This window comes from Cebus imitator, unplaced genomic scaffold (assembly GCF_001604975.1).
Source record: "Cebus imitator isolate Cc_AM_T3 unplaced genomic scaffold, Cebus_imitator-1.0 Scaffold24, whole genome shotgun sequence".
In the NCBI taxonomy this organism is placed as follows: domain Eukaryota; kingdom Metazoa; phylum Chordata; class Mammalia; order Primates; family Cebidae; genus Cebus; species Cebus imitator.
This window is the reverse complement of record NW_016107339.1, coordinates 10,368,034-10,391,274: the sequence shown is the minus strand read 5'-3', so window position 1 is coordinate 10,391,274 and position 23,241 is coordinate 10,368,034. Positions and strand designations below refer to the sequence as shown.

Below are 23,241 nucleotides of genomic sequence, written 5' to 3'. Positions count from 1 at the left end.
GGAGGTTGCGGTGAGCCGAGATCGCGCCACTCACAGAAGAAAAGGAAGATGTGGAGAAAGTCAAGAAAACAATATATAAACAAAATGGAAATATTAATAAGGATTAAAAAAAACTAAAAAGAAACCAAAGGAATTCTTGCTGAAAAGTACAATAACAGAAATGAAAAATTTACTAGAGGGACTCAAAGGCAGATCTGGGCAGAGAGGAGAAAGAAACAGCAAACCTAAAGTTATGATGATGGAAATTTTTAAGTCTGAGGAATAGAAAGAAAAAAACGAAGTGAAGAGGCTTAAGGGACCTGCGGGACACCATCAAGTAGGCCAAATATACACTGTGGCAGTCCCAGTAGAAGAACAGAAGATGAGGCCAGGCGTGGTAGCTCACGCCTGTAATCCCAGCATTTTGGGAGGCCAAGGCAGGCCGATCACTTGAGGTCAGGAGTTCAAGTCCAGTCTGGCCAACATGGTGAAACCCCATCTCTACTGAAATACAAAAATTAGATGGGTGTGGTGATGTGTGCCAGTAATCCCAGTTACTTGGGAGGCTGAGGCAGGAGAACTGCTTGAACCCAGGAGGCAGAGATTGCAGTGAGCTGAGATCATGCCACTACATTCTAGCCTGGGTAACAGAGTGAGACTCCATCTCAAAAAAAAAAAAAAAGAAAGAAAGAAGGGCCAGAGAGAATATTTGAAAAAACAATGAAAAACTCAAATTTGATGAAAGACATGAATCCAAAAAGCTCAATGAGCATCAAGTAAGATGAACTCGAAGAGACCCACACCAACACACACTATAATCAAACTTCTGAAAGATAAAAGAGAGAATCTTGAAAGCATCAAGAAGAATGACTCTTCACATCAGCAAGTTTCTCATCAGAAATTTTGGAGGCTAGAAAGCAGTGAGCCAACATACTCGAAATACTAAAAGAAAAATAATGTCAACCAAGAATCTTATATTAAGCAAAACATTATTTCAAAAGTGAGAGAAAAATTAAGACATCCCATGTAAACAGAAGCTAAATGAGTTCATTACCAGTAGATGTGCCCTGTAAGAAATGGTCAAGGGAGTCCTGTAAGGTGAAATGAAAAGACACTAAACAATAGCACAAAGCCATCCATACAAAGAAATAAACAAAGAAGGTAAATACTTGAGCAATTATACAAGTTAATATTACTGTAACAATGGTAACTCCTTTTTGTTTTCTACATGATTTTAAAAACTAATATCAAAAAATAATTATTAGTCTAAAAGCTAATATGATTTTAACTTTGGTTTGATAGAATGGATTAAAAAAATTGATACAGCTATATGCTGTCTACAAGAGACTCACTTTAGATCCAAAGACACAAACAGATTAAAAGTGAAAGGTTGAAAAAATGATTCCATGCAAATAGTAGCCAAAAGAAATCAAGGGTGGCTATACTAATAGACAAAACAGACTTTAAATCAACAAAAGTTACAAGAGATAAAGAAGGACATCATATATATTAATAAAAGTTCAATATGCCACCAAGAAGATACAACAATTATAGACATTTACAACCTATTAAAAGACCACCCGGCCGGGCGCGGTGGCTCACGCCTGTAATCCCAGCACTGTGGGAGGCCGAGGCAGGTGGATCACGAGGTCAAGAGATCGAGACCATCCTGGTCAACATGGTGAAACCCCGTCTCTACTAAAAATACAAAAAATTAGCTGGGCATGGTGGCGTGTGCCTGTAATCCCAGCTACTCAGGAGGCTTGGGCAGGAGAATTGCCTGAACCCAGGAGGCGGAGGTTGCGGTGAGCCGAGATCGCGCCATTGCACTCCAGCCTGGGTAACAAGAGTGAAACTCCGTCTCAAAAAAAAAAAAGAAATTGGTCCCAATTTTTGTTTGGTGTAATAATTGTATTGAGGTTATCTTGTTATTTAATACATCTATTGTTCTTGTCAGAGATGGCATCTTGTTTTGCCACGCACAGTGGAGTGCAGTGGCACTACCACAGCTCACTGCAGCCTCAAACTCCCAGGCTCAACTGACACTGATGTCTTAACCCTCCCAAGTACATGCCTCCCACGCCTGGCTAGTTTTATTCCTGTACAGACAGGGTCCTGCTATGTTGCCCGGGCTGCTCTTGAACACCTCAGCTTCCCAAAGTGCTGGGATTACAGGCATGAGCCATAGCACCTGGCTAGGTTATATTTTAAGAGTCCTTGTCCTTTAAAAATACATTCTAAAACAATTTTGAATAAAATGTTTAAGACTGGCTACAGAATTATCAGGAGGTAGAGACAAAACAAGATTGGCTATAAGTTGATAACTCCTGAAATGGATAATGGATCTGTGGGGATTCATTAAATTATTTCTATTTCTTTATGATGATTCTGCTAAGACATTTTTTTCCCCCCAAGACGGAGTCTTGCTCTGTCGCCCTGGCTGGAGTGCAGTGGCATGATCTCAGCTTACTGCAATTTCCACCTCCAGGGTTCAAACAATTCTCCTGCCTCAGCCTCCTGAGTAGCTGGGATTACAGGTGTGTGCCACCACGCCCAGCTAATTTTTGTATTTTTAGTAGAGATGGGGTTTCATCATGTTGGCCAAGCTGGTCTCAAACTCCTGGCCTCATGATCTGCCCGCCTTGGCCTCCCAAAGTGCTAAGATTATAGGTGTGAGCCCCCATGCCTGGCCAACAAATTTTTTTTAAAAAGCAATTAAATAGGCTCAGGAGGGTGAGACAGGAGAATCGCCTGAACCCAGGAGGTGGAGGTTGCAGTGACCCGAGATTGCGTCACTGCACTCCAGCATGGGCAACAAGAGCGAAACTGTGTCTCAAAAAAAAAAAAAAAAAAGCAAATAAAAAAATCTATCAAAACAAGATTTAAAACGCAGATTGCTTAAAAAAAGTAAACATAAAATAGAACTGTAAAGCTATTTTCTTTTTTTTCTAGCTTTAATCTGCTTAATTTTCATTTGTTGGGAGAAGTATTATAATTTGAGAATGTTGTTTTAATTTGTAAGCAGTGATATTAAAATGGCCAAACATATAGCAGCTTTAAAAAAAAAATTGGTAGAACATCATAATCAATTGGTAAAAAAAAGATGAGCCAAATAATTTCAGTGAAGGAAAGCTAACGAGTAGCAATCAGAAGGAGCACTGATAATTGAAATCAAAAGATTATATTTTTAAAAAATCTCTTGGGGAGAGTATAAAGAAAATAACAAAAGGCTGAAACTAAAAGGCTTACATTATTGAGTAAGCACAGTTAAGGCACATTATGAATAAGAGGAGATAGCAAAAAGAGAGTATATAGCATGGAAAAAAAAGTATACTAAAGACATAGGAGGTCATATAGGTAGACAATCATGACTGGCTAATGTCAACATTATATAAAGAGACCTGTCTCCCTTCTTAATCATTCTTTTCCCCTCATCCTCCATGGAAGTAGAGTGAGCCAGTTTATATGGAATTCTATAAGAACTAACATTCTAGTTCAGGGTCCTTTATATTTCAACATGAGAAAGGATAGCGGTCAAGAGAAAAAAATGCCTGAACACACACACACACACAAATGTGAATGCACAACTCTGTGTGGGTATGTTATGTTGTGAAAATGGGTAGGGGCAGGAGAATGATGTGGGCCATTACTAACCCTTGGCATAATGTTCTGAGTTATATCCTTTCAATCTCTAATAGTAGCAAATAATGCAGTAGCAAAGACAGCTGGGTGATAAGGATAAAGAAAGACAGGAAACAACAGCTAAGAACAAAGGGAGAAAAGAATCAAATACGGAATCAATGGACAGAAACTACACAGAAACCCACCTAGCTATGTCTGAAAAATATCTTGGAACTTGAAATTCAAACCTACTAAGATATTTCAAAAGTTAAAAAACCTTCTTTGCTTAGTTAGGGTGAAATAAAGGTACTCAGCATTACTGGGGAGAGTTCTAGAGTTTTACTTGGAACTTTTGCAAATTAGTAAAGAAATCTGGCACAATGATAAATATTACAAGATTCAATAACAGAAAAAAACAAATATGGCCATCATGACATCCTGTGCAGGTTTAAAAAAATTTCTTGGTTAGACTTAATTCTTTGAACACACACAAACACACACACACACAGAGAGAGAGAGAGAGAGAGAGAGAGAAAAAACATGCCATCTACAAAGTGACCACAATAGGCACAAGATACTGTTTTAAGATGGCCGCAGCAGTTTTCCTTAGACATCTGGGGGATCTATGATTTGTATGGAAATGACTCAGAATTAACTTCAAAACAATAGATAGTCTTTCCACATTATCACCTGTTCCCTCTCCTTTCTCATCCGTTCTTCCTGCTTCTCTGTTCAAATATCTTCCCATAGTCTACATGAAACTACAGTCATATGTAATCCTGTTTCCTTTAAATAAAAAAGATCAACGGCAACTAGGAATGTGCTTTGTAAGAAGATAAACATGCATGGAAAGTAAAATGATATATAAAATGTCTTTATATACTTTTTTTTTTTTTTTTTTTGAGACAGAGTCTCCCTCTATCACCAGGCTGGAGTGCAGTGGCATGATCTCGGCTCACTGCAACCTCCGTTTTCCGGTTTAAAGCAATTCTCCTGCCTCAGCCTCCCAAGTAGCTGGGACTACAGGCACGTACCACCATGCCCAGCTAATTTTCTGTACTTTTAGTAGAGACGGGGTTTCGCCATGTTGGCCAGGATGGTATACATTTTTAAAACAGCTTATAAACAGGTAATTTTAGATTCTCCAATCTAAGTAAGATTCGACTTCATCTTTTACTGAAAAATCTGATTGACTATTATAAGCATAGCTGTTGCAATAACCTTTTTTTTTTTTTTTTTTTAAACTGTGGGTCAGAAGGAGCAATGATCTTTCAATTAGCTCAATGCAAGTCATTTTGATAGTAACCTGTGAAGAAAATCAGCTAAGGTTCCTTCCAATTCTACAATTCTAAAAATTCAGATAAAAACATGAAACAAGTCAGTTTTTTCATTCTAACAGAAAGTGAACAATCACACCCTTTTAGACTCTAAACATACATTCACAGCCTCTTCAAAGTTGAGGCCTAATATAATAAATACAATCATACCTTAAATTCTTGTTTATCCAGTATTTTTCTTGGGACAGAGTCTGGCTCTGTGACCCAGGCTGGAATGCAGTGGGCGCGATCTCAGCTCACTGCAACCTCTGCCTCCCGGGTTCAAGCAATTCTCCTGCCTTAGCCTCCCTAGCAGCTGGGATTATAGGGACCTGCCACCATGCCCAGGTAATTTATTTTTTTTTTGAGGGTCTCAATGTTGGTCAGGCTGGTCTTGAACTCCTGACCTCAGGTGATCCACCCACCTTGGCCTCCCAGTGCGGAATTATAGGCATGAGCCGCTGTGCCCCGCTTACCCAGTATTTTTCAATTACCTCCCTTAAAGTTTCTGTGCTAATTGACAAAGATCATAGAATCTTTAGTTAGTGATACAAGGCTATTTTCTAAAGGTTTCTTTTGACTTTGGTTTAATTTGCCTAAAAAGGGGAAAAAAGCTTAAAGCAATATCCTAAAAAGTCACACCACACAAAATTAGACATAATTCAGATCTGTGTTCAGAAGTGTACAATGAAAGAGGTAATTTTATTATTGTTTGCCTTGAGAAAAGACACCACGACCATCTACACAACAAATCTAGTTCCTTTCTTTGGGATTGGGATGATGTATTCTCAAATATATTTTTTAAAGGATACGTGTTCCATTAACTCCTGATATTTTAAAGTCATCTAGTAGTTGAACAACCATTTCTCTATTTGGATCATGAGGGTCTGAATTGCGAACCTGCAGTGGGGAAGAGATGGTATTTAGCAAAAGGTAAAGCATGGAAATCAGCCAAATAGTAGCGGAAGAATACTTACAGCAAATTAACTCCAAGAAAGAGCTCACATAAATCTGTTTTTAAAACGTACTAAAATTTCAATAGCTTTAATGGAGAAAAACTTAAAACAGTCAATTCATAAGAAAAAATACAACCAACAGGAACTGTTTTTCTAATTCAACTATTTTGCTTCCTGATATCAATCAAAGTGTGGTCTCCAAATTAACTGCTGATTACCAGGTTATGAGGAACTAAGCAGCTTTTACAGGATGCAAATCAACTACAGCACTAACCACAGTTTTTTCCAGCTGACTTTTTTTTTTTCAAAGAAAAACTTTCTCAATGAAGAAAACAGTTTGTTGATTTACTTTTGGGTAGGTACAAGGCTCCTTAACTTGTCACAAAGGGACATTATGAAAAGTATTATCTTAAGCCGGGTGCAGTGGCTTGTGCCTGTAACCCCAGCTACTCTGGAGGGTAAGGCAAAGATCACTTGAGGCCAGGAGTTGAAAAAAAAAAAAAAAAGCACTGCCATAGAAATCTCCTGGTGCAACATTCTCACTTTATGAACAAAAAAATCAGAAAGAAAAAAATAGTAACATGGAGGACATACCAGAGTAAAGGCAAACTAAACCCAGGTTTTCTAATCTGAGTTTAAGTTCCTTCTACTGCATTGGCACATTCCTAATTTAAAACAAAACTAAAAATACATTTTTGATAAAATTTATCTCAGTTTCCAGGTATAAAGAAAATCAGCAAAATACAATAATTTTTATATTATGTATTCCATAACATATTTGAAAACAAAACAAAAAAGATGCTATACATTTATTTACATAACTTTCCTTTTAACCACAGCAGGAAAGAAGAACATTATGACAGTGCTACGTGGCCTATAAAACACACTCTGAATATTTTTATTAATTTGAAAGGTTTTTTTTTGGTTCACGTGTATAAGAAGAATTCTAATCATACCATTTCCCACCAGTTCCCTACTACATGCATGGAATGTGTAAATATTGTTGTCTTCCTCTACCTCTTTAAGGATACTAGACCTTTATAGAAAAAATTATCCATGCTAAGGAGTCTCCACTTGGTGTGTTTTAATTCAATGAAACTTTATTTATAATTCTTTGCATTCATACATATAATCTAATACTCACTGACTTCAGCAACCGGATTTCATCTAGTGCTGTTTCAGTGTAATGTTCAGCACTTTTAACTACTTTCATTGCCACAAATTTCTTCCCCCTAAAAAACAAGCACAGGCAATTAAGACTACATAGCCTTCCCTTACTTTAGGAAGCTATGATTTAGCTATAAGTAAGATGGCTAAAAAGGACAAATATTCTGGAAACTATCATTCTCAGCAAACTGACACAAGAACAGAAAAACAAACACCGCATGTTCTCTCTCATAGGCGGGTATTGATGAACAATGAGAACACATGGACACAGGGAGGGGAGCATCACACACTGGGGTCTGTTGTGGGGGAATAGGGGAGGGACAGCAGTGGGTAGGGAGGTTGGGGAGGTATAATGGGGAGAAATGCCAGATAAAGGTAAAGGGGGGATGGAGGCAGCAAACCACATTGCCAGGTAGGTATGCAACAATCTTGCATGTTTTGCACATGTACCTCAGTACCTAAAGTGCAATTTAAAAAAAAAAAAAAAAAATATATATATATATATACATATATATATATGGACAAATATTGATTTCATGTTTCCCTGTAGCCCATACAAGCTACTTCTATGGAAACATTTGTACTTGTTAATGGCACTAACTAGCCAGATTTCATTTATAGGAAGAAAAAATATCTGTTCTCAGATAATTTCAGTTGTTGAACATTTCCTCTGAGTCAAAATCCTTTTTTTTGAGTATCTCCCTGAATTCCAAGCAAAATGAGGATAAATAAGGGGGAAGATGCCACCAAATTCCAAGTGTCCTGTGTATCTGTATACAGGCAAAAACTAAAAGCTTAAAAACTGTAATATTTTCCCATAGGCAGCCAGAATAAATATTTGGGTGAAAACAAAATGATAAAAATCACAAAAAAGCAAATGACCAAAGCCTTACTGGCATTAATTTAATTACTCTTGTCTCTAAAGTAGAGTGGGAGATATATAATATTGATTCTTCATGAAAGAAAAGTGATTTGTTAAAGAATATAGAGACTACTGCCAACAACAAAATTCTGATAAATGAATTAAGCTAGAGATAGACTGAAGCCTGAATCAGCAATGGAAAATCAGACAAAAACATTTGAGCATCATCTAACAAAGTCTTTTGCAGAACCACTAGAACTTACTGAATATCCCATGATAACCACACTGTTGAAAAGTGTCCCCAGCCTAACTTTCGGATCACATGATATCTCCCGTTGAATAGATCTCCAATTTTTACAAGATGATAACCCCCTGGAAGAAACAGGGGAAATATAATCAGAAAAACCAGGATGAGAAACAATGGTAAGAAAAGGTATTTTTACATCATGTTTTTAAATATCTATATACCTTTTATCAAATAAAAAGTTTCTTTTATACAATCAACTCAACAGAAGAAAACCTTAGTAGTCAAATCAGTTGTACAGTATTACTGAATTCATGTTATAAAAAATTCTTAGTGAATAAGATTAATGATTTAGATTGAGCCTACGACAGCCTCATCCACAAATAATAAACAGATTGCATATCACAGTATTCTTGTCTCTCAATAATCCAATAAGTTTATCTAAACATATATATCTATTACAGTCTCAGGTGTTTTTTAGGAGACAGAATAATAAATTGTTTATTTAGCAAAAAAAAAAAAAAAGAAAGCAAGTAAACAGGATTTCTTTAAATAAAAACAAAACAAACAGGCCAGGCGTGGTGACTCATGCCTGTAATCTCAGCACTTTGGGAGGCAGAGGAGGGCAGATTATTTGAGGTCAGGAGTTTGAGACCAGCTTGGTAAACATGGTGAAATTCTGCCTCTATTAAAAATATGAAAATTAGCCAGGCATGGTGGTAGGCGCCTGAGGCATGATAATCGCTTGAACCCAAGAGCCAGAGGCTGCAGTGAGCTGAGATTGTGCCACGGCACTCCAGCCTGGGTAACAGAGCAAGACTGTCTCAATAAACAAAACAAAACAAAAAAACCCCATAAAAAACAGAAAACAGAGGAAGGCCTGAAAAAGCTGCCAACAGTGGCAGGAATCAAAGTATTTTCATATATATCTTTGCCAGCTGAGAATAAGAAGGACCACGTTCTTCTCTTAGACAGTATGATACATTCATTTTATCTTCCTATCCAAAGACTCTGGAAAGTCTTATTAAGAAACAGAAAAGACACAGGCAACCTGATGACACCGCTTAAGTGTTTGTAATTCCAGTTTAACTTATCAGCTGTCACTATGAGCAAAAAGTAGTAAGAAGGTATTTTATAAAAATCTATACGCCAAAATGTTACCACTGGTTATATGTGGCTGACAGCATTGCTGATGGCTTTTACTTTCTTTTCTGTTTAATATGGCTCTGAAATTTTCTAAGGTAAGCATGTACTATAATTTTTAAAGAGGAAAAAGGTAAAAACATCTAATATAAAATTAGGCTTTGATAAGTCAGACTAAGAACAAATACAATTTCACGTTTTAGAGAAAAGGATACAAGTAAACAGCAATAAACTGTGTTTATGCTGATACAGCAAACATCCAAATGAGAAATTGCAAATAAATGGAACATGTCTTCCTTCATATCTCCTTATGAACTTACCTTTACAATAATCATTAGGGTCTTCTTGCTCATCATCATCAGATCCCAGAATCTCCTCTTCCTGCTCTGGTAGATCACTCTCAGAGTGGGGAGCAGAGCCTCGGTGCTGAGTTTCAGATCTAAGAAATGTTACAAAAATGCACATTCCATTTGAGCAGAAGAAAATAGGACATTATCAAATCCCACCATCACCATAAAAAACTAAACCTTCAGATAATATGAACAGAGTATTACCAAGTGGCAGCCTAGGAAAACATTAGCTATAGTTTTACCTCATGTTAGAAAAATATTACTTTTTTAAAACATCATACATAATAAAATCAGAAAAATATTAAAAAGTACAAAGGAGAAAAATTACTTGACTCTCAATATCCAAACATAATCACTGATAAACTACTGAATTTTTTTCTAATATGTTGCTATATCTTCATAAAAATATTTATCTGTAATCACATACTATATAAACAAATTTGCATCTGGCTTTGTCTATTATAAAATTTTTTCATTTTTATGCATCTCTTAAATCTTAACATGCTTCTCTTAGAAGTATCATTGCTTACTTTGGCACATTCTGCTCAGTTGGACATTTAACTTGTTTCTAATTTTTCATTACTAAAAATACAGTTGTTGAATACTTTTGGATAATCTTTATTCTGTAATTAGAATTATTTCCCTAAAACTAAACTACTAGGTAGAGGTTGAAACATTCCTATTTATAAAAATAACATGTTAATTGTGAAAAATTTGGAAAACACTTGTTTTAAGACATACCTAATCAGAACAACTATTAACATTTCGGAATATTTCTTTCCAGTCAGTGGTCATGAATGCTTCTAATGATTTTTATGTAGTATGACTGCTTCCCAAAAAAGTTGTACTAAGTTACATCCCCACTAGCCACACATGGGCTTTTTGTATTTAAGTACTATCAAGTTCTGAAAACTTTCAGAACTTATCAAGTTCTGAAAGCTTATTTGATAGGTAAAAATGATATTTCATTTTATAATGCATTAAAAATATTTAAAAATATTTATTGATTTCCTTCTCTATATGTCATCAATTGGTTATATAACAATTTTTGTGCACTGAGAAGTTCAAGCAACAGAAAAACCTAAATTTGCATTCAGGCTCTGACATTTATTAGTTGCCTGTCGCTTTAAGCATAAAAAACCAGGGTACATCTGGGTCTCATGCCTGTAATCCCAGCACTTTGGGAGGCTGAGCAAGTAGATCATTTGAGGCCAGGAGTTTGCGACCAGCCTGGCCAACATAGAGAAAGAAACCCTGTCTACTAAAAATGCATTCCAAGCTGGGCAACAGAGTAAAAATCTGTCAAAAAAAAAAAAAAAAAAAAAAAAAAAAAAAAAAAGGACAAGCGAGGTGGCTCACGCCTGTAATCCCAGCACTTAGGGAGGCCAAGGCAGGTGGATCACAAGGTCAGGAGATCGAGACCATCCTGGCCATGGTGAAACCCTGTCTCTACTAAAAATACAAAAATTAGCTGGGCATGGTGGCACACGCCTGTAGTCCCAGCTACTTGTGAGGTTAAGGCAGGAGAATCACTTGAACCCAGGAGGCGGAGGTTGTAGTGAGCCAAGATCGTGCCACTGCACTCCAGCCTGGCAACAGAGCAAGACTCCATCCAAAAAAAAAAAAAGGAAGGGTACACAGCATTCCTTTCAATGGCTAAAGGAAAATACATCTTAATTTTTTAGTATTTATTTACCTTTTCATCAACCTGTTTTATCAGATTATTTTTTCAAAAGATCCAATTTAACAGAAAAACATTTTAATAGCAAAACCAGTTACATGGTATTGCTGAGCTATTGAGACATAAGAAATATCTTCATATGACTAATGATTTAGGTTTAGATTTTTAGTGGCCATTCCACCCTTCCTCAATTCTTGATTTTTTTTTAAATCCCCCAGGGTTCACAAAATTAGTTATAAAACTTTCTGATTCAATATGCATTGTAACTGAAGACCTGTGTTTGGGAAATCTATTTAGCAATAAACTGCCCCACTTTCCTAGGTAGAAATAAGGAGTCTGATACCTGAATTGAACCTTAGAAAGACTGGAAAAAAAAAAAAAAAAAAAAAAAAAAAAAAAAAAAAAAAAAAAAAAAAAAAAAAAAAAAAAAAAAAAAAAAGGAGTCCAAAGGAACAACATTCTTCAATTTGAAGAATTTCAATTAATTAAGATAGAATTCTGAAACAGATTCTTTGATTCAAACTTAATGAAAGTAAATTTGGGACCAGGAGCAGTGGCTCACACTTGTAATCCCAGTATTTTCTGAGGCCAAGGCGGGCATATCCTTTGAGCCCAGAAGTTCAAGACCACCCTGGGAAACATGGTGAAACCCCATCACTAAAAAAAATACAAAAATTAACCGGGTGTGGTGGTGCACGCCTGTAGTCCTAGCTACTCAGGGAACTGAGCTGGGAGGATTGCTTGAGGCTGGGAGGTCGAGGCTGCAGTAAGTCACAATTATGCCACTGCACTCCAGCCTGAGTGACACAGTGAGACCTTGTCTCTGAAAAAAGGGATGGGGTGGAGGTTAGCTGAAGGTTTATATAATGGAGTTGACACCATACACTGCACAGCAGACAAGCTAGTATTTATGTTGCAGGGGAAAAAAAAGAGGTCTATTCTCTAAAGAAAATGAAATAAACTGGAAAGAACAAATGCTGTTAGTGGGGATGATGGTACCCCAGAGTAAAGTTTTCCAGATTCTGGCATTCAGTAGGACCAAACATAACACAAGTAGCTTCACACGTATTTACTCTAAAGAAAAAGCTGGCTCATGCCTGTAATCCCAGCACTTTGGGAGGCCGAGGCCAGTGGAACCCTTGAGGCCAGGAGCTTGAGACCAGCCTGGCCAACAAGATGGAACCCCGTAACTACTAAAAATACAAAAAGTTGGCCGGGCATGGTGGTACACGCCTGTAATCCCAGCTACTCAGGAGGCTGAGGTGTGAGAATCACTTGAACCTGGGAGGCAAAGGTTGCAGTGAGCTGAGATCATGCCACTGTGCTCCAGCCTGGGCGACAGAGTGAGACTGTCTCAATAAGAAAAACAAACAAACAAACAAAAAAAAAACCCTTGCCAGGGACGTAGGGCTATCAATCAGGTCTCTAATGCTTTGTCCATAAAAATTAAAAGTGACTAAGGATCATTGAACATCTGAAGAGAGCCCAGGGCTCCAAAAACAGAGGCCAAGATAAGCAATTAAAAAATTGACCCTAGAGAAGAGATATGCATTCAGGAAAATGACAAAACTTAAAAACTAGTTAATATGAATAGAGAAATGTAAAATGATGCTGATTTCCGTATAGACTATGATGCTCCAGTCTAAAAGATGAGTAGTTAGAAGTTTCAGAAAATAAAGTTGACCATTCCCTAAATGTAGAAGGGGAAAAAAATGGCCCACTTATCTCATAATCGACCATTATCCCGTCAATATCTCTATTCAAGATAATAATGCTCAAAATGAGATGAGACAATCAATCCAGAAGTTCCCACATCTGAATAATCAGAGTTGCAAAAGGAGAAACTTATGAAAATAGAAGAGATAAAATTATTAAAGAAATTCAAGAAACTTCTGGAGACTGAATGGAAGCTCCACTTAAACCATTATTGGGGAAATTTTTAAAAAGAAGACTCTAAAGGCTTCTAGGGGAAAAAAAAGCTAGAAGGCCACTAATTAGACTGTCAACATCTATCTCATCAGAAAGCTAGTACACTAAAAGACAATGAGGCAATGGGTTCTAAATTCTAAGGATTTTTCAAAAACCTAGTATAAGTCTCAAACAGCATTTGAGAGCAAAGTTTTTCAAATATAGATGGACACTGAAACTTATCTCCCATTCATTTTGTCTGAAGAAGTTACTTGAGGTCAAGAAAAAAAGCAGTAAAACTGAGAAAGGTCAGGCGTGGTGGCTCACGCCTGTAATCCCAGCATTTTGGGAGGCCAAGGCGGGTGGATCACAAGGTCCGGAGTTCGAAACCAGCCTGACCAACATGGTGAAATCCTCGCCTCTACTAAAAATACAAAAAAATTAGCCAGGCGTGGTGGAGCATGCCTGTAACCCCAGCTACTCGGGAGCCTGAGGCAGGAGAATTGCTTGAACCCGAGAGGCAGAGGTTGCGCCATTGTACTCCAGCCTGGGCAACAAGAGTGAATCTCTGTCTCAAAGAAAAAAGAAAAAAAAACTGAGAGAGAAGACATAGAATCCACAGGAGTCTGTTTTACAGATCAAAAACAGAAGAGCCCAACAGCTCAAATTCCAAGAGCGCAACTATAGAGAAGGCCTGAAATGCATTTAATCTGACCTAGAGCCAGAGACCACAGGGCTCTGAGAGATCCCAGGGAAAAAAAAACCAAAGACTTTCTAAGAAAGTATGCTTGAGACATACCTTCTGGAAGAATCTAACAGTATGATTAAAANAAAAAAAAAAAAAAAAAAAAAAGTAACACAAGGGAGAAAAATGTAATATAAATTCCAACAAACAAAACCTAAACAAAAAAAGTTACATACTTATAGGCACAAGACACAGTCAAAAAAACATAAATGCAGTTTATTGATTTTCTACTTCAAAATCCACCTCAGGAAAAAGCATAAAATAATTATGGCTACAAAGTAGAACATAAGGGTTCTTTGTAAAGATTGTAAAGACAGAATTTAGGGGCAGTTGGGAAAGAAAGTCAGTCCACCAATATTCTCATGTTACAAAGTCAAAGTGCCCATTATAGTTGATGAAACCAAAAGTAAGTGTGTTTGTTGTTTTCATACACAGTTCCTGGCTCCTAACTCCCATAGCCCTAATTAGTTTCTTGTTATAATGCTGGGGCTCTTTAGGCCTCAAAAACAGGCCTCAGAAAACAGAATCTCTCTCTGACCTTCTCCTGCCCTCCTTCACCTGCTCCTTTTTCTTCTCAATGCAGTAATGTAATCCTCCCATGCCTTTCCATAAATAAATTCTCTGACCTACCTTATCTGATTCTGATTGGTAAGATCCCCATTTCAGAGGTCCTGCGCCATACCTTAAGGAAAGGAATGATGCACAGAGAGGCCAAGACTCTGAACAGACAGATCCTGCTGGGTTTCTATACTCAGTCTATTAGGTTGATCTCTTTTTGTCCAATCACATTTCTCCACAGTTGTCCATGCTTTGCTCATGCCTATCCAATGAAGTCACCATGAAAGGCTGAAGAGGATGAGGTACGGAGAGCTTCCAGACAGCTGAATAAGTAGAGATTCCTGGAAGGTGGTACACCCAGAGAGGGCATGGAAGCTCTGTGCTCCTTCTCATACCTTGGGCCCTATGCATCTATTCATCTCTATCCTTTGTAACATCCTTTATTAAAAAAAAAAACAACAGTAAACATGTTGCCCTGAGTTCTGTCAGTTCCTCTAGCAAATTAATTCAACCCAAGGAGAGTGTCATGGGAAACCCAATTTATAGCCAGTTCATCAGAAGCACAGGTAAAACAACCTGGGGTAGCCAGTTCATCAGAGGCACAGGTAAAACAACCGGGGGCTTGCAACTGGCACTGGATATGGGGGAGGGGCAGTCTTGGGGAGTGAGCCCTCAATCCACAGGGTCTCCAGGAAGACAGCTTTAGAACTGAACTGAATCAGAGGACACCTAGCTGGTATCTGCTGCAGAACTGATTGCGTGGTGTATGGTGGGAGAAAAAGTCTCACACATTTGATCACAGGAGGCTTGTTCATTGTTGTGGGGTGACAGCAGACAACAAAACGGTTTTAAGTTTTCCTATTCAAGGTATATTAAAGTTACAAAGTCATCAAAATAGACAATAACAAGTGTTGGTGAAGATGTGAAAAAACTGGAACCCTTAAACATCGCTGGTGGAAATGTAAAATGGCACATACTATGGAAAACAGTTTGTTAATTCCTCAAAATGCTAAATGTTAGAATTACCATATGACCCAGCAATTCCATTCCTAGGTATATACCAAGAGATGAAAACATGTATCCACACAAAAACTTGTACATGGATGTTCACAATGCATAGTCGTATAATTTTGTTACCAGCAGTGTTAACCTGACTGGGATCTAGTTACCCTGGAAATGCAGGAACTTATTATGAATGTACTATAAAGTAAAATGCTGACCGATTCCTGGGGGCAGGGCGGAATATACAAATACAGCATTATTCATAATAGCCAAAAAATGGAAATAATCCAAATTCCACCAACTGTTGAGTAAACAAAATTCATGTATCTATACATAAAAGGAATGATGTACTGATACCTGCTATAAGAACACGAATGAATCTTGACATTGTATGAAGAGAAGCCAATTACAAAAGACCACAAAAATCATAAGACTCTATTTATATGAAATGTCCAGAAAAGGCAAATCCATTGAGACAGAAAGTAGATTAGTGGTTGCCAGGATCTGGGAAAAGGGAGTAATGGTGAACAGTGACGGAGAATAAAAATGCTCTAAATTCAGATCATGGTGAAATTACACCACGCTCAATATATTAAAACAATGGAACTGTACACTAGATGGGTGAATTTATGTCATGCAAATGCCATAAGCTTTATCTCAATAAAGCTGTTAGAAAACTAAGTCTAAATACAGTGCTTTATTGAGAGGAAGAGGGAGATAAAAGTGGTGAGAGTACAAGTGAACTATATCTTCCTCAATCATACAAGAATTTATGGTAATAGCTAACACCGATGAATCAAGGAACAGCAATAAGTATGCTGGAGATATGCATGTCTAACTATTAATAATGAACTAATAATTATTACTATAGATGATACATATTATATATAATGAATTAAAAAATATTAATAATGGAAATATTTTAAAAAATGAAACAAAAAGCAATGGGTAAAAGTAGTTGCTTTAAGAGGTAGGCCAGGGCCGGGCGCGGTGGCTCAAGCCTGTAATCCCAGCACTTTGGGAGGCCGAGGCGGGTGGATCACGAGGTCAAGAGATCGAGACCATCCTGGTCAACATGGTGAAACCCCATCTCTACTAAAAATACAAAAAATTAGCTGGGCATGGTGGTGCGTGCCTGTAATCCCAGCTACTCAGGAGGCTGAGGCAGGAGAATTGCCTGAACCCAGGAGGCGGAGGTTGCGGTGAGCCGAGATCGCGCCATTGCACTCCAGCCTGGGTAACATGAGTGAAACTCTGTCTCAAAAAAAAAAAAAAAAAAAAAGAGGTAGGTCAATGTCTAGGAAACAGGTGAGACAGGGGACTATGTAGCATTTATTTCATTTGTTTGTTCATTTATTTTTGAGACAGGATCTCGCTCTGCCACCCAGGCTGCAGTGCAGTGGTACTATCGCAGCTCACTCCAGCCTTGCCCTCCTCAGTTCAAGTGATCCTCCCACCTCAGTCCCAAGTAGCTGGGACTACAGATGTACAGTACCACATCTGGCTAATTTTTAAATTTTCTTAGAGATGGGATCCCACTATTTTACCCATACCAGTCTAGAACTCCTAGACCCAAGTGATTCTCCAGGCTCAGCCTACCAAATTGCTGAGATTATAGGCATGAGTTACCATAACCAGCCTGTAACTTTTATTTAAAAAGGGTTCTTCTGTGTTTTCTATTGGAACAAATTAGAAACCTAAATGTTCAACATGAGGTACGTTGAATATATTTATTAGCTGCATAAATCACCTGTATCTATTTAAATTTGATTATCAATTTGTTCATGTAAGGTAAAACCTGTAATTGCTAAAAGGATCATCTACTCAAGCCCCTTGATCAATACATTCCATTATAAATGTTTACTATATTTGAAAATGTATCCATGCAATGAACTTTTATAGTAGCACAATTCTCAACTGCAAAGATATGGAACCAACCTAAGTACCCACTGATCAATGAATAGGTAAGGAAAATGTAGCATCTATACACCATGGAATATGACTCTGCCATGAAAAGGAATGAAATGTCTTTTGCAGCAACATGAATGGAGCTGGAGGCCATTATTCTAAGCGAAGTAACTCAGGAACAGAAAATCAAATACTGTATGTTCTCACTTATAAATGGGAGCTAAGCTATGAGGACTTATAGACATACAGAGCAATATAATAGACTTTGGTGACTTGGGGTGGGGGAGAAGATGCAAGGGGGTTAGGGATAAAAGACTACATATTGGGTACAGTGTATACTGCTCAGGTGATGGGTGCACTAAAATCTCAGGATTCCCCACTAAAGAACTCATTCACATAACTATAAACCACCTGTACCCCCAAACTACAAAATAAAGAAAATTTTTTAAAGTATATATCACTATATTTTTTAAAAGTTAATTTATCACAAAAACTAGCCAGGCATGGTAGCAGACACCTCTGCCTTCCAGATTCAAGTGATTCCCTCGCCTCAGCTGCCCAAGTAGCTGGGACAATTGGCATGCACCACCACGCCCAGCTAATTTTTGTATTTTTAGTAGACAGGGGGTTTCACCACATTGGTCAAGCTGGTCTTGAACTCGTGACCTCAGGTGATCTGCCTGCCTCAGCCTCCCAAAGTGCTGGGATTACAGTTGTGGGCCACCAAGCCTGGTGTTTGTGTAGAATTTGTTGACATTTTTGTTTAGTTTAGGAAAATGCGAACTGGAGTTATAGGTCAGAGGGCTTTAAGAGGGAGGTCTTAGGGAAAACAGACAAGAAGGCATGCTTGACACTAGAAGAACCTGGCAATAGGATAACTTAACTTTTTTTTTTTTTGAGATGGAGTCTCACTCTGTTGCCCAGGCTGGAGTGCAATAGCGTGATCTTGGCTCACTGCAGCCTCTGCCTCCGGGGTTCAAGTGATTCTTCTGCCTCAGCCTCTAGAGTAGCTGAAATTACAGGCATGCACCACCACACCTGGCTAATTTTGAATTTTTAGTAGAGACAGGGGGTTTCACCATGTTGGCCAGGCTGGTCTTAAACTCCTGACCTCAAGGCCGGGCGCGGTGGCTCAAGCCTGTAATCCCAGCACTGTGGGAGGCTGAGACGGGTGGATCACGAGGTCAAGAGATCGAGACCATCCTGGTCAACATGGTGAAACCCCGTCTCTACTAAAAATACAAAAAATTAGTAGCTGGGCATGGTGGTACGTGCCTGTAATCCCAGCTACTCAGGAGGCTGAGGCAGGAGAATTGCTTGAACCCAGGAGGCGGAGGTTGCGGTGAGCCGAGATCGCGCCATTGCACTCCAGCCTGGGTAACAAGAGCGAAACTCCGTCTCAAAAAAAAAAAAAAAAAAACTCCTGACCTCAGTTGATCTGCCCTCCTCAGCCTCCCAAAGTGCTGGGATTACAGGTGTGAACTATCAGGCCCAGCCTGCAGCCCTTGATAAATGCCTAGAACAGGGATGCATACAAGGTATTTCTCTTTCATCTTTAGTTATTACTCATTCTTCAGTTAAAGTCCATTACATTTCTGCCCCCAACAGAACTAGATTGTGAAGAGTCTTAAATATCAAGCACTGAAGCACTTTACATTGAAGTGGAGCCATCAGAGTGACCCTACAAAATAAGGGCTTTAGAAAGATTCCTTTGGCCACCTGCAGCCCAGAAGAGTGATATTGTGGCTGAAGCCTCGCCAGCCTCGCCAGCCTGCCATTAACAATTTTCAGAGTCTATTGACTGTAATCTTGCTGCTTATTTGTACCTGTGCTTATATTTGATCCTTGGCACCCAGCCTCCTGGACAGAAATAAAACTGGATTGTTAGGTATATTTTGGCAGTGTGCCTGAATTGGTGAAAGGAAGAGTCCTTATGTTGCAGTATGCTGTATAGTGATGGCCTTCAGCATCCTCTTCATACAGTAGCTGGGGAAAATGCTAGAATTTAATTGCCATCAGATTTCATTGTGGACAAGGACTTACTGCAGAAAATAATGGAAAGGATGGTTAGCTCTTTTATCTCCGAACATTGAATGAGATAAATCTGTAGATGCTATTCTCTATTTGTATGTTATCAGACCAATGTTCTATATAAATAACTAAGATGTAACCATTTAATAGTCTGTAACAATCAACCTCAGTGCGATCACTACAATATTACATTCTGCAAATGTTATTCTGTTGTGTCAGATACCAAATTTTAGTGAGGTATCACTAAGGCACATAGTAGAAACAAAATTTGATTAATTACTCATGTTCCTTTCACTGTGATTTGGAAATGATTTAATCTTTATAGAATGAGAAAAAAAAAAAAAGAAAGATTCCTTTGGTAAGAAGGTTTGTAACATGCAGGGGTTCCAGAAGCAGAGATGCAGGAGACCACTGCAGAGGTAATAGTTACAGCAAAGGTCTCTATGGTCAGGAGACTTGAGTTTGATCCTGGCTCCACAGTTTACCAGAGCTCCAAAACTCTGAATAAACTGCTAGTGTAAGAAGCTCTCTGCGCCTCTCGCCCTATGTGTAAAATGAAGGCAGAAATGTTACCTACCTCATAGGGAATTTGTGAGGATATATTAATCCTGTGGTTAAGGCAGTACCTGAACATAAATTTTAGAAGTGTAGGTAGAAAAGAAAATAAACAAACAAGTATTTGTTCATTTATTCTACTTAGTTTTACTGAGTGTAGATATTCCAGGTACTTTTTTCTAAGCATTGGGAATGCAGCTGTGAGCAAGTATAGGGTCCCTGCCTTCATTGTGTTTACATTCTAGCATGAAGTGAACAAAAAATAGCCCTTATTTATTAAACTGAACCTATCTGGTTCTTTAGTTTTAGCTTGTGAAAAGCAAAAGTTGGGACAGCAAAGTCCTATCTCTGTATCTCTAGGAGATACATACTCCATAATGTCAGGCTATGAAAAGAGCTATAGAGAAAAATTAAGTAGGGCAAGGGAACACAGTGTGCTCATGCTATTTTAAATAGTGTTGTGACACTTGAATAATGAGGTGAGAGATGTTGGAGTTTATCTGGAATGATTCAAAATGGTGGTTTCAGAAAATGGAAATTCAGAAAGAGGAACTGATTTGAAGATGGTATATCTGGGGTCTTAGAAATGATTTAGTTATGGCTCTAAAGGATGGTAAAATGGGGTGTAGTCCCAGCTACTCAGGAGGCTGAGGTGGAAGATCACTTAAGCCCAGGAGTTCAAGGCCAGCCTGAGCAACATAGTAAGATTCCATCTCTTAAAAAACAAAAAACTAAAAAATTAGAGAGAGACTAAAAGCTGACTGGAAGAAGTACCTTTGAAACTTTAGTTTACTTACATGTAAAACTTCAGTTTTTTCTGTCTTGGGAGTGGAGAAAGGTTAAGATCTTCGAATTCAGGGAACTGCCTTCTGAGGCCTGTGTTACAGAGGTTGAATTGAGCCCCTCCTAAAAATATACTTTGGAGTGCTATCCTCCAAAAACTGGGATTGTGACATTATTTGGATGCAGGGTGGGTCTTCACAGAGGTAATCAAGCTAATTTGAGCCCAAATCCAATGTGACTGATGTCCTTTTAAAAAGAGGAAATCTGGATGTAGAGAGACACACACATACAGAAGGAAGACGACGTGAAGAGACAGGGAGAAGGATGGCCATCTACATACAAGACAAGAAAGAGGCCTGAAACAGATCCTCCCTCAGAAGGAATCAATCCTTTGACATCTTTTAGACTTCTAGCCTGTGAGACAATAAATTTCTGTTGTTTAGCCACCCAGTTTTTGGTACTTTGTTACAGAAGGCTGAAGAAAATCATGTTTGTATACTTATTTCCCTTAAGAAATCCTAAATCCCTTGAAGGAAAGGACTGTGTTCCAGTCATCCCTGTATCCCTTCTAGAGTTATCACACATAGTTAGATCTGATGCAAAGATTTAACAAGACACTATTTTAAGTTCTAGCACCTACACACAATGGAACTCAATAAATGCTAAATTTCTCCCACTACCTTTTCCATATATATTTTTCCTGAAAGATTTTTTTCTTTTGCAAATTGACATAATCCTTTACATATCTAATTTTATCTGAACATAACTTCTGAGACATACTCACAAGTATTCTAAGTTTCTCAACTCAGAAATCTTAAGCTGGAGCTAGGGCTAATAATGTCAAAACAAAAATTCAAGTGCCTAAGTTTACCAGGTGTTACATACAAATAATTAAATATAATTCAACCCTGATCCTCAAGTGACTATACTCCAAACTCTACCCCCCCAACACATATATATATGCACACATAAATATACATGAAAATGAAATACTAACACATGAGCTAAAACTATTAGTTTGATATACTAACAGTATTAAGAAATTTCATACAGGCTTGGCACAGTGGCCCCATGCCTGTAATCCCAGCACTTTGGGGGACCAACATGGGAGGACTGCTTGAGCCCAGCCTGGGCTAGATGGTGAGACTGTCTCTACAAAAAAAATTAGCCAGGCTTGGTGGCATGTGCCTGTAGTCTCAGCTATTCAGGAAGCAGAGACAGGGGGATCCCTCGAGCCCAGGAGTATAATACACCTGTAAGCTATGATCACATCACTGTACTCCAGAGCCTGAGCAACAAAGTGAGACCCTGTCTCTAAAAAATAATAAAAATAAAATTGAAAAAAAAAAAAAGTCACATAAAAGACAAAAATAAACCCATCTAAGGTAAAGAAGGAAGCACGAGACATAAAGCAGTCATCGGAAAACTTATTTTACCTCAGTAGTGGGGTAGGCACTCAATGCAATTTCATCCTTACAACCTTGCCATCTACAGATAAGGCAATTACAACTCCAAGTCAAAAGACACTGTCCATGTTCACCTAACAATGGTTTTGGAGGCAGGCCGAAATCCGGGACTGTGTGATTCAAAAGGACAAGCTCTTTTTGATAAACAGCATATGAGCATAATGAGCATATACCTGTATTATCCTTCTACCTAGAAATATTAGCATGAGTTACCTAATTCATCCCATTGCATTCTTCTTTCTAATAATGAAAAATGCAAAATGCAATTCCTGTTAAATCTATTCTAAAAGGCATAAAAATTAGTAGAAGGGAGCTTGTCCTCAAGCTTAAACGTAGACAGAATAGAGAAAACCTGGCATCTTTGATCAAACTGATAGGTGGAGGCACATCAAAAAATGTTCACAAGCTAAAGTGCGGTACCACAATTAAAAGCAAAGTGGGTCAGGCATGGTGCTCACACCTGTAATCCTAGCATTTTGAGAGGCCGAGGTGGGAGAATCACTTGAACCCAGGAGTTCAAGACCAGCCTGGGCAACATAATGAGATTCTGACTCTATTAGAAAAAAAAAAAAAAAAAAAAAAGCAAAGTGAATGAATGGAAAGATATGGTTGCTTATGAGGTATACTGACAATCAGTTACAAAATAAGGTTTATCCTAATATTTCAGGAAATAAAAGTTCACAAGAGGTCGGGCATGTGGGCTCACACCTGTAATCCCAGCACTTTGGGAAGCCAAAGTGGGAGGATTACCTGAGGTCAGGAGTTTGAGACCACCCTGGCCAACATGGTGAAACCCCACCTTTACTAAAAACAATAAAATTAGCCAGGTATGATGGCACGTGCCTGTAATCCCAGCTACTTGGGAGGCTGAGGCTTGAGAATAACTTGAACCCGGGAGACAGAGAATCACTTGAGCTGCAATTGTGCTACTACACTCCAGCCTGGGCGACAGAGTGAGAGAGACTG

The 23,241-nt window shown here is 38.3% G+C and overlaps 1 protein-coding gene and 1 pseudogene across 1 annotated transcript in view; one reads left to right on the top strand and one right to left on the bottom strand.

Moving 5' to 3' along the window:
• The window catches only part of SRPK1 (SRSF protein kinase 1), an 83,614-nt gene that overhangs the window by 42,080 nt on the left and 18,293 nt on the right, over positions 1–23,241 (bottom strand). Inside the window, exons 2-5 of the mRNA XM_037736208.1 lie at positions 9,609–9,727; positions 8,165–8,273; positions 7,017–7,104; positions 5,729–5,816 (exon numbers count right to left, since the gene is read on the bottom strand). Coding sequence (XP_037592136.1) covers positions 5,729–5,816; positions 7,017–7,104; positions 8,165–8,273; positions 9,609–9,727 — 404 coding nt within the window. The remainder of the gene's footprint in view (positions 1–5,728; positions 5,817–7,016; positions 7,105–8,164; positions 8,274–9,608; positions 9,728–23,241) is intronic.
• LOC108299870 lies at positions 16,826–19,561 on the top strand (annotated as a pseudogene).